Genomic DNA, 12,635 nt, shown 5'->3' with positions numbered 1-12,635 from the left:
ACAGCGGTGGCCCTGAGGATGAGGATAACATTTGAGAAGGCGAAGGTAGTCTTCGCCCCCACGAACATCAAATGGTCTCAGCGTCTGCTTACTATTCTTCGTCCAAGGAGGGTGTATGGGTCAAGTTGGATTATATGGCACAGCCAGTCTACGGTGACCCACTGCTTCCAAATTCTGCACAGCAGTATCACAATGACGACTCAGCGCGAGACGTTGTGCATCCGGGTGGCGCAGAAAAGACGGTACGAACTAAAAGTGAAAAGCGTATTTCGAAACACAAAGTTGTAAGCCCCAGGTTGAGTATTACCTTATGCTTGCAGACTTTTATGGATACAGTGGGCTCTATGTCAGTGGTACGGTCTCCTTTGGAATTCTTTGAGATCTGTTGGTCGCAAACATGTGGTCCGATTGCGGGATTGATTCTACACCTTATTGCTCCTTCGCGTCGAGCTGGCAACATTGGAAGAGAGGCTAGCTCATGTGGTAGTACCGTTGCCTTTGAAGAAAGAGCCATCTCATTTTGTTTTTGGTACCTGCCACAACCCTTAGCGTACATACTATACAGTCAGCATCCTCCGTAGCATCAATCCATCACTCTTATACTCCAACGGCCTTCCAACCATCAACAGTATCATAGCTTTGTACTTACCTTTTCCGTTGAGATCAATCATCACTCCGCAATGAAATCCATACTCCTCCTCCTCCTCCTCCTCCTCCTCAGCTTCTTCGCGCTCTTCGCTACCGTTGCTGTTGGTACCGATTGGAAATACCAAGAGGGTGGTAAACAGCATGACAGAGGATACAGAAAAGGTGATTGGGGTGAATGCGGGCAATGTCATCGACACTACTGGGCGTGCTACACAGTACGTATCTAATCTTATTCTGAAGCCTTTTCGTGTCCGATTTAAGGTTGTTAATCATTTCCAACAGGACTGCACCAACGGAAAGGAGTATGGAAACGAGCATGGGAACGACCTCCGTTATCCCAACCAGGAATGCCGCTCACTCTGCCAGCAATGGGCCGAATCGAGCGTACATTGGTGCACGAAGCATCAATGCAAGCTCCATACCGGGAAATGGGGAGAGGACGAATGGCATAGTCAGGTACGTGATCACCAGAAAGCAACAGTGTGGAGGGTTTGGCTAACTTCAACGTTCCTCAAGCTGCATGGATAATGAGTACAAATACCACCGGTAATTCGAAGCCACCGATGCAGAAAGACAGGGATGCAACATGGTTCACAAGGTTAGCCACCTAGATATGCTTGCAGAGAGTTTATGGCTAGGAAGCATGCACCTATTAATCGATAGAGGCGGGATGTTGTAGCTCTTGCTTTCTTCACGATTCATCTTTGATGGTCTTCTGAATCTAGTGATGCGACTTGAGAATTAAATGGAGGCGCTCTCTCAATCCATAAGAATAATGCGCACATCTGGCTGGTGACGGTCATTTGCAATGACGAAAAATCTTGGAACCATCGACCACACTAATCTTCTCACATCCAATCTCTCTTTGAAACCGCTCCTCCATCGACAGCTTACAATCGCCACAACTGCTCCAAGAAAATACCACAGTGATCAGAATAGCGATACCATCATATCATTCACTGTCTTTGCATTCAAGGGTAAACCGCCTATGCCAATATGATAAAGTTGTTGAAGGTTCTGCTGCAGATTCCGTTATCGATCCACAAAAGAACAGGTGCTAGTGGACGTTTTCGAAATCTGGATGAGTGGTCTTGCAAGCTCACAACTTCGGGGCTTGTTAGTCAAGGTTTTGGATATCGATTCAAATGCTCAACGTATACTTTCCAAATGTGGACAACGAGCCTATCATGATATATATGACTTAAGCGACCTTACGTGCCTTACATTATCGAGAAGCAGAAGATAATTATGACGTGTCTGATCCGCAGACGATAGCATATTGTTGATGTAAAACCCCACAATAATCTATTGATTTGTAAGAATTTCAGGAACATTCGTATGATAGTACTCCTCTACAACCGATCTCCAGTATTGTGATACAGACCAATTAGCATTGAAATCAGCTCCATGTTATTTGGCGCAAGGGAGCACAGGTATCATCTCAACATCTTTGAGACACATTAATGCTTAGGTATACGTCGAAATTACTAGTTCTATGTCTCTATCTGGCCACCTGTAGTTCAATTGGTCGCCGCTACTGTCTTTACGAATTTTTGCCCACTATGGAAGTCAGTCCTGAAGAAAGAGCCATCTCATGTGTTGTTATTGGTACCTACCATACCCACTAGCGGACTGCCTATATAGTCTGAATCCCCCGTAGAATCGATCCATCACTCTTGTACTCCAACAAGTCCACCTACAAAGCCAATCGACTTCAAACCATCTCCTCATCTCTGCCTATCCTCAGAGCCGACATAGATCACCAAAAGATCATTCTCGTTATCCAAACAGCACCCCAGATCCGACATGAAGCTCATCACCGTTTTCATGGCGGCGCTTGGCTCCACAGTCCTTGCCAACAAAGATCCTGTCGACAAGGCGCCCTTTTGGCATAGTTGCAACCAGTGCCAATACGAGTGGGAGGATTGCATGCTCGTAAGCCCCCCTCACACATACTCAATCACTGTCTCTATTAGCTCACTAACTATTATCAAGCGACATAACCCTACTCGTTCGCCATTCCTCATGCCAATTTGGGATGCCGCTTGTGCGGAAGAGCTCTGCAACAACGACGACGACCATCTAGGCTGGTGGTGCTGGCACAATTGCTATTTCCATCAGGGTTCCTGTTTTGCGTATGGCCGAATGACTGATAAAGGGGGAAAATATGAGGATAAGGGATTCTCTCGTGGCGAATGAAAGCTAGACTTCTCACGCTGTAGGTGCATAGGTAGATGTTATAGAAGAGTGCCAATCACAAATAGCTGACCAAATATATCTACCAAAGAGACGGCCTTGAGTACAGTGACCGCAAACAACACAAATGAAACCCAATCTCTAGGCAACCACCGGTCACTTACCGCTCACTCACCTTGCTGTGCTTTTCTCAATGAAGCCTCGTCGATAACGCTGCGAGCCCGCTTGTTTGCCTAGCGCGTCGCTGCTCTCTCTCACTCATCCACCAAGTATATATTTCTGCGATCTTGCCTTCCATTTCTCTCCTCCAACTCCACCATCAACTCGATATTCAGGACACAGTCTACACTTTATCACAACCAATTCAACATCAACCAAAACAACAAGCTTGCCAACATGAAGCTCACTGTCCTCGTTCTAGCAGCCGTCGCCACTGTCGCCTTTGCCGGTGGTGGTAGTAAAAAGAACGACGACGCTCTCTGCGCCGCGTGCAGGGACGTGTACATGCCTTGCAAGCATGTAAGTAAACGCTTTCACATGAAAGCACTAGTGCACATTCTACACAGAAAGCTAATTGTATAATAGAAATGCGATACATCTGATCGTACCGTGCTTTGCGAAACCTATTGCGAACTTGAGGTGTGCGATCTCAAGCCTAAGGGTTTTGATAAGCCGTGCCACCCAACCTGCATCTATCCCAAATGCAAGAACAGGCCGTAAGTTCTTCTGGACAACCATGACGCACTCGCTGACTCAAAGGTTAGCGGCCATGACGAGAACTAGAGTACTCGGCGATCAACATTCACCTCCGAACGATAACGAGTGGTGCGCACGGAACTGGCCAACACTGAGGGTGCAATGAAGAACGATGGATGTTGAATATGGTCTGCAATTGCGGGTATGGGAACAGGCAGGAACAAGGACTGGACTAAGGAACACGATACTTGGTCGTCTGTAACGGTAGATTTGATGATTTACCACTCATGACTTTCTAATGACTGAGCTCTTGACTTTGAAAGTAATTGAGTCAACTACTGGAGAAAGATGCCTCTTGCTGATTTGACAAGGCCACTTTGGTTTCTGCTTACTGCGAGCTTCAACTCACTCAGCTTACAATCCAGCCAGTAACTCACTAATCCTTTTGCATTTATCGTCAGAATGTCCTATAGTATCCAGTTTTTGACATTGGTGGACGAAGCTTGCGCGCTACTATCACGTTTCCCTTACCGCGAAAGTGTACCGCTGAGCCTTCACTGCGTACATAGCATTCATCGATTATGAGTGCTTGTGAAATCCACATCATATATACCACTTGCTACACTGTCGGCGCTTGCAGATCCAGCCACTGATACCGCGGTAATTAGGGATCAGGGTTGAGTACGTAGAGTTGCTACGACGACCAAGGCGGACTCAAGAGCGGCCACATATCCTCTTTCTCCTCTGTGTTACCGCTCAATTTCCCTGCCTGGAATGCAATTATTGAATCAGTGATCAGCTTGTCTCGAGCAATCCTCACAGCTATCCTTGCTCGATACTGTTTGAACCATTTGAGTCAGCCGCGCTTCGACAGCTAGCAACCGTTTCACTATCTACGTTCAGATCTCGTGCCAACAAGGCAACTTCCAGTGATTGCGAACTCCAGATCTCCCCCTCTTCCAGTGTTTGCAGGCCGACGCACAGATCACTACCTTTCCACTGTTGTGTAACAATTCTTTCACCTGCTCGATGCCTAATGGCAGCCTCACCTCTTCTACCATACATCTACCACTACTTTATCCACTCTCTTTTTCCTTCTAATCCACGCCAGTCTATCTCTTCAATTCCGTCGAACAGCCACCATATCCTACATAACCAAATTACTTCATCAAATTCAACACCATGAAATTCGCAACCACCATCCTCACTCTCGCCCTCGCTGCCCTCACCATGGCCACTCCCCTCGCCAACCCCAGCCCGGTTGCCGATCCCGTCGCTGCACCCCAAATCACCCCTCCACCAGTCGACAAGCCCAACTGCCGAGACTGCGACAACAACTATACCAAGTGCCGTCTTGTAAGCACATCCTTTCCATTTTCCCCTCCTTGCTCCACTTTGTACTTCTTACTAATAGAAACTTGCCAAATAGTCCAAGTCATGCTGGTTCAACCCTCAGGCTTGTGACCAGACTTGCCGTGCGGATACCTGCCGCCTGTTTGACGGATTCTGCAAGGCCAACTGCGGCTACACAAATTGCTAGACGGCTGGTCAAACTGCCGGTACCGCGTGACTATAAGCTGCTAAAGGTCGGAGATTCAAGAGCTGGTACGATTGCCATCTAGGAAAGATAATGTACTTGACAACAGTCTTTAGTGGCGGTTTGTGGTCAGAGGTAGACGGTGGTGATTCTGTCCTCGGGGAATTAAACATGGGATTGGCGTTCATGGAGGACTTAAATGGATACGAAATAGGTATTGGCGTTTCCTGACAGGTCCTCGCTACGGCAGGTAGACCTGTATCGAGGCATTAGACCAATTCTCACAAACAAACCGGAGATATCCAACGATGCTTCCGTCCACGAAACTGCCATGTGCTGCTTCCTTTTCCACCATGCGTCATGACATGACCATTCTTGTCATAACTGTATCGTGTTCAATAATTCAAGCTCCCCGCCTTCCAGACCCCGACCCACCATATCGACGTCTCGCTCATGGCAACACAACGACTTAACAATGAACCTCAGCAAGGCGCCTTTCCCACGCTGATCACCCTAAATTAGCCACCATTAGCCTCCAAGGAACAAGACCGAATACGAAGATTGACCTGCAGTGCCAAGAAAAAATGGGCTCTTCGCGGCCCGCAGATGATCATCCGCTAAGCCAGATTACCGCATGGGTGAGGTCTCCGTCCGCCTTGGTCCATCTTGAAAGTTGTATGCGCAGTCTTGGCTGCTAATATGTACTGGTACTTTGCCGGTGTGGTTGCGCCCATTTTGCTTGGACAATGCTTCATCCAAGACTACCAAGGTAACCTAGTTATACGCCTATAATTGTGACGGTGTGCTAGGTCTGGCGGTGATGTCGATAGCGATGTCTGTAGATCAGTATTTCAATTAGTATTTAAGCTGCTCATGTCTTGAGTAAATGTTCCCAGTATTCTGTTTGACTCTACTATCACCATCATGAAGCTCACTTTTGTTACCCTCTCCGCTGTTGTGGCGTCCACCACCACCGCATCTCCTCTGTTCCTCGAACCCCGCCAACAATGCAGTACATCGTGGAGCTACCCCTACACTGGTCGCGCACTTCCTGGCAACTACAAAGCGTTCAATTTGGCTAGCTGCACCGCACAACTCAGCTTCAACAAAGACCAATACGTCGGCGTACAATGGGCCTTTGAAGCCACCTACGCCGACGGCAGCCGTGCAGAACTCAAGCCCTTCCGCGACTTCAACAGCTTCGGCGTCAGCGACACCTTCTACCCTTACCTAGGAAACAACTTCCTCACCCGGTACCCAGGGAACTCGGCGTTCACGGCCGTGCATGAGTTTAGCAGTGTGTGCAAGAACGGACAGGCGCCGGTCTCATGGCGATTCTACACAACATCAGGGACAGCGAATGGCTGCTACACAACGGGTCAGATCCGTGCTGTTGGTGGGGTCCCGCGTCCGGCCAAGGTCACAGGCGTTTCTTTGCGGAGGAGCAACGATGCTGGGGATTTCGAGGTTACCTGGTCGCCAGTGTCCAGAACAGTTGCGTATTCAGTGATTGTGCAGTACCCAACTGGTACAGATGAAGTTGGGAATCCATATACGAATGTGAGGGGTGCACGTGTGCAGGTAGGTTATTGTTGATCAACGTCAGTGAGCGCCTGCTAACGGCCATTATAGGGAAGTTCGACGAACGTCGCGACGACTACGCGCAGGCAGGATGTACAGAGAAAGGCAATTGTGCACGCTGTGGACTCGCAGGGTGTGTGGTCATTTACGAGCGATGTTCAAGCAGTTGCTGCTAGCTGGTAGACGTCATGTAGGATGTGAGATGGATGCGGAAGAAATTGCCCGATCGGTCGAGCGGATCCCTGCTTGGGAAGAGTGAATATCCACACGCTTGATAGCGCGCATAGTTTTTTTCTCCCTCGAGCGCAAAGACAGTGCAAGCTGTGGTGCAAGATATCAGTAAAGGAGCTAAAGTACGGTGAAGAGGAACAAATGTGTCTTGACACGTGAAACACGTCGTCGCACTGCCACATGGCAAGCGCGCAGCTCGCCCCGGAACAGCCGAGGCCCAAGCGCCAGGGTCGCGCGACAACGAATGCCATCTCCACACGGCTCCGCATTGTCATCGCATCATGCACGCCGGCTGCCCTCGATTGCCTCGCTGTATATTACCTCTGCTTGTGCTTTTGCCTGGCTGAATACTTTGTGCCTGTTGTCGAGGCACTCTCACGCGCTACCTTGATCAATGCGCCGCTCCCCTCTTATGGGGGCGCGACATCCACGCTCATAATGGCAGACTCGGTTGGTACGTCCAAGGATACATGCGCCGCCAAAGGGATCCTGCTGATGTCGACTATCTAGATCGAGTTTTCAGCCATGCGCTCAACACAGTGAACAAGATACGGACGGGGTCGCAGAAACCGCCGTCTGCGACCAGGTTACGCCTGTATGGATTGTACAAGCAAGCCATGGGTACGTTGGATACGGGAAATCATGTTGACATGACGGTGCTGACGCAGCACAGAGGGCGACGTCGACGGCATCATGGAGTGTCCGCGAGGGAGCGACGAGCAGTCGCAACGAGCGCGGGAGAAATGGTACGCCACGCACCCGTCACATACAGAGCAGACAGGTGAATAACAGCCACAGGGACGCTTGGAAACAGCAAAACGGCCTCTCCCGCACTGAAGCCAAACGCCGCTACATCACCACCCTCATCGACACCATGCACAAATACGCCTCGCCCTCGCCCGACTCCCGGGAACTAGTTGCCGAGCTTGAGTTTGTCTGGGACCAAGTCAAGTCAAACGTACCTTCCTCGTCGTCCTCGTCGCCCCTGCGCACCGCCGACCACACAACCCCCGGATACACTTCACAGCACGAGCTAGGCCAAAGCGGACGGGCAGCCATGAACACCAGCGCCGACATGGACCAAGACACGCCCGGCCAGATGCGAGGGCAGGAACAGCGGGACATACCCCTGCGCGTCAAATCGCCCATGTCGCAATCCGAAGAAGAGCTCGAGGAAGAAGAAGCGGAAATTGACCGCGGCGAAGTCTTCGTCGATGCCCCAGACAGCCAATACAACCCTACATCCTACCCGGATGATGACCAGCCCGAACTAGAAGACGCAGGTGTCCAGACGGATCTCCAGCAATTGATACGAGCGGAACCTATACCCATACAAACACCCACGCCCGCCCCGCGAAATAGAGGCATGGGCGTGCTGGGGAAACCAATACAGATGAACATACCGGGTCTCGGCGGAACACCAGCCGCAGGGAACGCCGCCGCAGCAGCAGCAGCATCAAAAGAATCTCCCAAGGAATCCGCCGCAGACCAGAAGTGGAGAAAGCGTGTGGAGCAGTCGTTGATGAAAATGACGGCCGAAGTCGCAGCACTACGTGAACAGCTTGAGGCGAGGAGGTTGTTCGCACATTCGGCGCATTATCGCTTGTTTAGAGGGATATGGAGGTGGGTGTGGGCTTGCCTCAAGCACGTGGCTGTTGATGTGTTTATATTGGGTATTGTGCTGCTCTGGATGCGGAGGAAGAAGGATAGGAGGTTGGAAGGCGCGATAAGGGTTCTGCTGGGAGATGCGGTGGCGCAGATGCAAAGGGGTGGGGGAGCGGTGTTTGGCAGGGTTAGGATACCGCTGCTACGAGGGGGCGGCAGGAAGCCAGTCACGGCGTCGTGAATTAAAGGGGTACGATGGTACCGCGAGCCATACCTTACGATATACGTCAGTCTAATGCTAACATGTACATAATAGCGACATGGCGCTTCAAAGTCTTTCTCTCTCTCTCTCTTCTCTTGCGCACCGAACCCCTCAGTCCATGTTCCCTACGTCTATCATCCTTAGCACCTTCTCTTTTCGACCTTCCCATTCCCCAAGCTTCTCTGGGAAACATTGCCTAACCAACACTTCCCCATATCCTTCCAACCTGGTTTCCACCTCCCTCAATGCCCCGACAACACCACTCTTCCCTACAATCACGTCCACAGACTCCAACTTCATACCTCCTACCGTTGGCTCCCTCGGTAAAACAGCAATAGCCACGTTACTAATGGTACCGCAAAACATGATGGCTAGCATGCCTACCGCTGCGGCATCCGAGAGTTGCGTGCAAAGAAGTGCTTGACTGAGGAAACCACCTGATATGAGGATGAATATTGGGATCGATACGGCGTGCATCTGATGGTCGTATGGCACTCGCAGCGCGGCTGTGTCTTGGACATTGGATATATCAGGCTTTGCAGGTTGAATGATGAAGATATGATGTGGCGGTGTCTCTTTGTCGCGCATCAACGCGTATGCGCCACCTTGGCGACTACCTGCGTGCGAAGAGGGTTTCTGTGCAGACCAGATAGGGAGGCTTGCGGTCGCTTCTACCAGTAAAATCGACGTGCTGAGAAGCAGGGGGACAGAGAGGTCACGGTAACAGTACCAGAACAAGCCTGCGAGGCAGAATTGAAAGACAGCAGTAGCCATACTGTGGTTTTTCCTCAGCGTCCACGAGGATCGGTGTGTTGATGGCTGACTGACAGACTCGAGGATCTCGACGATGGTATCCTTGTCGCCCGTCTCGCGCATACAACTCGACTCCAGGTCCCTCAGCAATCTTCCGGGTCTCAATCTGCTGTTCCTCTCCAAGCTCCCCTTCTTCACATCCATACTTATAACCTTGACATCTTCTTCTTCTTCTTCCTCTCTAGGCAACAAACTCTTACTACCACGCATCACCGGCACCAATAACCCCACGGTAAAAGCTAACCACCCAAACCCAAAACATGGGGACTCGTCCGGGATAGATGCAGTCGTCGCGGCGAAGGCTTCCTGTATGATATCGGGAGCGAGGAGCATGAGAATAGCAACGAGTGGGCAGATACGTCCTGAGTCGTTGGAGCGGTGGCGAAACCCTGGGCCGGAAGGACAGAGGTAATAGTTTGTTAGGTAGAGCGAGATGTACGCGGCCATGAGGGGGATTGTGGTGCTGAATTGGGTGCGAAAGGTGCTACTTTTGAGAATAGGTGTGTTGGTGTGAGAGGAGGGCGCAGAGTACTTGCTGTCGGTCATGGTGGCGCCTTTTTCGATGTCGAGTTGTGGCATTATTGTATCGGGCAGTTCAGGGAGCTTCATTTCTAGCTTGTTGTAGAGAGTAGAAACCCAGTGTTATCGGTGCGATCACTTCTGTTGCCGACAGTGCTAGTCGTCACCTGTCGTTTGAATTCACAAGCTCACTCGCGTATGTGTGAATTGTAAGTTTGCTAATTTTTCAGTTTGTTGCATTGCACCTTCACAAAGCATTGTAGCTTCGATAGTGAAGGACGTCGCTCAAAAGGAAGGTGCGATGCTGTAAGTGAAAGGAATGTCACGTCCGTGCATATATGAGTGTGCGATTGGACCACTTCGTCGTAACGTAACGGACGTCACCTCGCTGGATGCGGAAGATGTTCTCGTCGCACTATCACACGCCTGTACTCACAGGATGACCCTTCGCCGCAGCCCTGCGTACCGATTTCACTGCCTCCTAGCCGTGCACCTTCAACCTCGACCTACAGAGTACCCCTCTGACTCACTTGATCCATCTCCCCATCCGAACTTCGCAATACCGCCGTTCCAACAAGACCATAGATCGACCCCGCCATCCACATCATCATATCGATCAATGAACTTGAGCGACCGTATCGGATCATGTGTCGTCATCTTGCCATGCTTGGTGGCATGATCAGTCTTGATCTCCTTGACTGTCTTGCCCGTACAAATATTGCTAATTCGAATCGCAGTGCCCGTCGATTTATCTTGAGCAGCCGCTAGAAGACCCAGTCTGGGATGTACGTCGATATCCAGATCCAGCTCGTCCCGGTTCGCATGTTCAAAGGTCAAAACAGGCTGCGACCAATTCTTAAAAGCCTTGTGGTTGAGTTTACGACGCTTGTGTCCATCGCGGTGGGTAGGATACAAAGATCTGAAGTATTCCTCGTTGTAGTGATGGTTTTCGTAGTTGAATGTCTTTCGTGATGCATTACGTGATAAGCGGGGTGCGCGGATGTCGTATAGGAAAAGCGTGTCTTGGAGCCCCGAGCAAATCAGTCTGGTCTCATCGTCGGCACGCTTGAGCTTTGAAACGGGGGATGGATGAGTGAGAACATGACTTGAACCACCTGATCTTGTGTCATATAGTCGGATATTTCCGTTACGGCAACCGAGAGCGACGGTGGTGTACGATATCCATTCCAATGCTAGCACGTCTGAGTCGAGTGGTTTCACGGCAGTTTGCGAGTCCCATGCTCCTGCTTGTGAGCGGGCGAAGAGGAGCATTGAACTCGAAGCTGCGACTGCAAGATGCTCGGACCAGGTCGCTGCGACGGTGTTTGCGACACCTGGTGAAGGCGTGAAGGTTGACGGTCTGGCTGCAGCACCCCATATCGCCGAACAGTCCTTTGGTGTAAACTTCTGACCCACGTACTGTAACCATGAAGTCAGCATGGGAACCAAACTACGGCTTTTGACAAGCTATATGCAAAACCAAAACCTACCCTGAATGGTACCTTACTGAAGAGGCCAGACTTCTATAGGCTTGAAACCCCAGAGAAACCCTCCAGTGTAGGCTTTAGTATTACGTGTAGACGGGTAAGTGACTTACTGGATCATCGAGCCCTGGATCGCTGAGCCACAATTCTGGAGGTCGATCTGAGCCATATGTAGTTACTGCAAGGGCTCCAGTCTGCGGAAGGAAGGATAATGAAGAGACTGTAGATGTTGTTCTTGTTACCTCTGCCCAAGCATCGTGCGTGTAGGTTGCTTTTGGCGACGGCGTACGGAGATTTCCCCGAACATGATGGAAGTCAGCTTGCTGCATGCACACGCTGTTCGATTTCTGAACTGCATATATTGTGTGTTCGTTCGGATTCCTATCAAAGAATCGGATATTGTAAGGATGACGGCTACCCAGCACCTCTTGTGCATCACTCTCGATGCCAGCGGCGCATGCATCAGGCCAAAAGCCATGGAGATAGCGCGAAGTTCGCCTAAGACCTACTTCTCTATCCAGATTGGTCTGCGCGAAAGTGTTCGGATTGCGCCTGACAACGCGCTCCTTCCGGATCTTATTCGAGCGCGCAATGGCAACATTCTGGATGCGTTCTTTGCGCTCAGTTTTCCTGATATTTTCCGAGGAGTATTTGAGATTCGAGCCTTGTGCTGCAGTCTGATTCTGGATCCTGAAGTATTTCTTCTTCTCAGCGTCCCAGAAATAGCCTGGTATTGCTTGGCCGTTCATATTGGAGGTGCAAGGTGAAAAGGTAGAAATGTCGACGCGTCTGAGTTAGCGTAGAAGACGCCAGAGCGAGTCAGGTACCATGATTCCGCGGTTGGCTATCGATAAGCAACTTCTCCGAGGCATGACGCCACCGCCGCTCATGGCATTCGCATCACTATGATCTGCACCCTTCTGCGCTCATAATTGCCGCCATCTCCCCCTCATTGTCCCCCTCCTCTTCTACATCATACTACAACCGTCAGCAGCTCATGCTTCGAATTTCACCTGCGCTGCAGCCCACTCGCAAAGCATTATCATCGACGAGATACATTTGC

At 50.5% G+C, this 12,635-nt stretch overlaps 4 protein-coding genes across 4 annotated transcripts; 3 read left to right on the top strand and 1 right to left on the bottom strand.

The window, feature by feature from the left end:
- Nucleotides 1–4,722: 4,722 nt before the first annotated feature.
- J4E82_009707 (uncharacterized protein) lies at nt 4,723–5,080 on the top strand (the record flags this gene model as incomplete). Its single annotated transcript, XM_051735929.1, has 2 exons — nt 4,723–4,896; nt 4,970–5,080. 2 exons carry the CDS (start codon nt 4,723–4,725, stop codon nt 5,078–5,080), a joined length of 285 nt encoding a protein of 94 aa, XP_051584310.1.
- Nucleotides 5,081–6,001: 921 nt separating this feature from the next.
- Nucleotides 6,002–6,841, top strand: J4E82_009706 (uncharacterized protein; the record flags this gene model as incomplete). The annotated part of the gene is made up of 2 exons (XM_051735928.1): nt 6,002–6,658; nt 6,710–6,841. 2 exons carry the CDS (start codon nt 6,002–6,004, stop codon nt 6,839–6,841), a joined length of 789 nt encoding a protein of 262 aa, XP_051584309.1.
- Nucleotides 6,842–7,506: 665 nt separating this feature from the next.
- On the top strand, nt 7,507–8,735 carry J4E82_009705 (uncharacterized protein; the record flags this gene model as incomplete). The annotated part of the gene is made up of 3 exons (XM_051735927.1): nt 7,507–7,510; nt 7,563–7,635; nt 7,688–8,735. The coding sequence occupies 3 exons, from the start codon at nt 7,507–7,509 to the stop codon at nt 8,733–8,735; spliced, it is 1,125 nt and encodes a 374-aa protein (XP_051584308.1).
- A 132-nt stretch (nt 8,736–8,867) lies between these two features.
- On the bottom strand, nt 8,868–12,321 carry J4E82_009704 (uncharacterized protein; the record flags this gene model as incomplete). Its single annotated transcript, XM_051735926.1, has 4 exons — nt 8,868–10,180; nt 10,619–11,507; nt 11,686–11,766; nt 12,082–12,321. 4 exons carry the CDS (start codon nt 12,319–12,321, stop codon nt 8,868–8,870), a joined length of 2,523 nt encoding a protein of 840 aa, XP_051584307.1.
- Between the last annotated feature and the right edge of the window lie 314 nt (nt 12,322–12,635).

The sequence above is a fragment of the Alternaria postmessia genome (assembly GCF_024291825.1).
Source record: "Alternaria postmessia strain BMP 2775 chromosome Unknown scaffold_98, whole genome shotgun sequence".
Taxonomy (NCBI): domain Eukaryota; kingdom Fungi; phylum Ascomycota; class Dothideomycetes; order Pleosporales; family Pleosporaceae; genus Alternaria; species Alternaria postmessia.
This window is presented reverse-complemented; position numbering and strand designations above follow the sequence as displayed.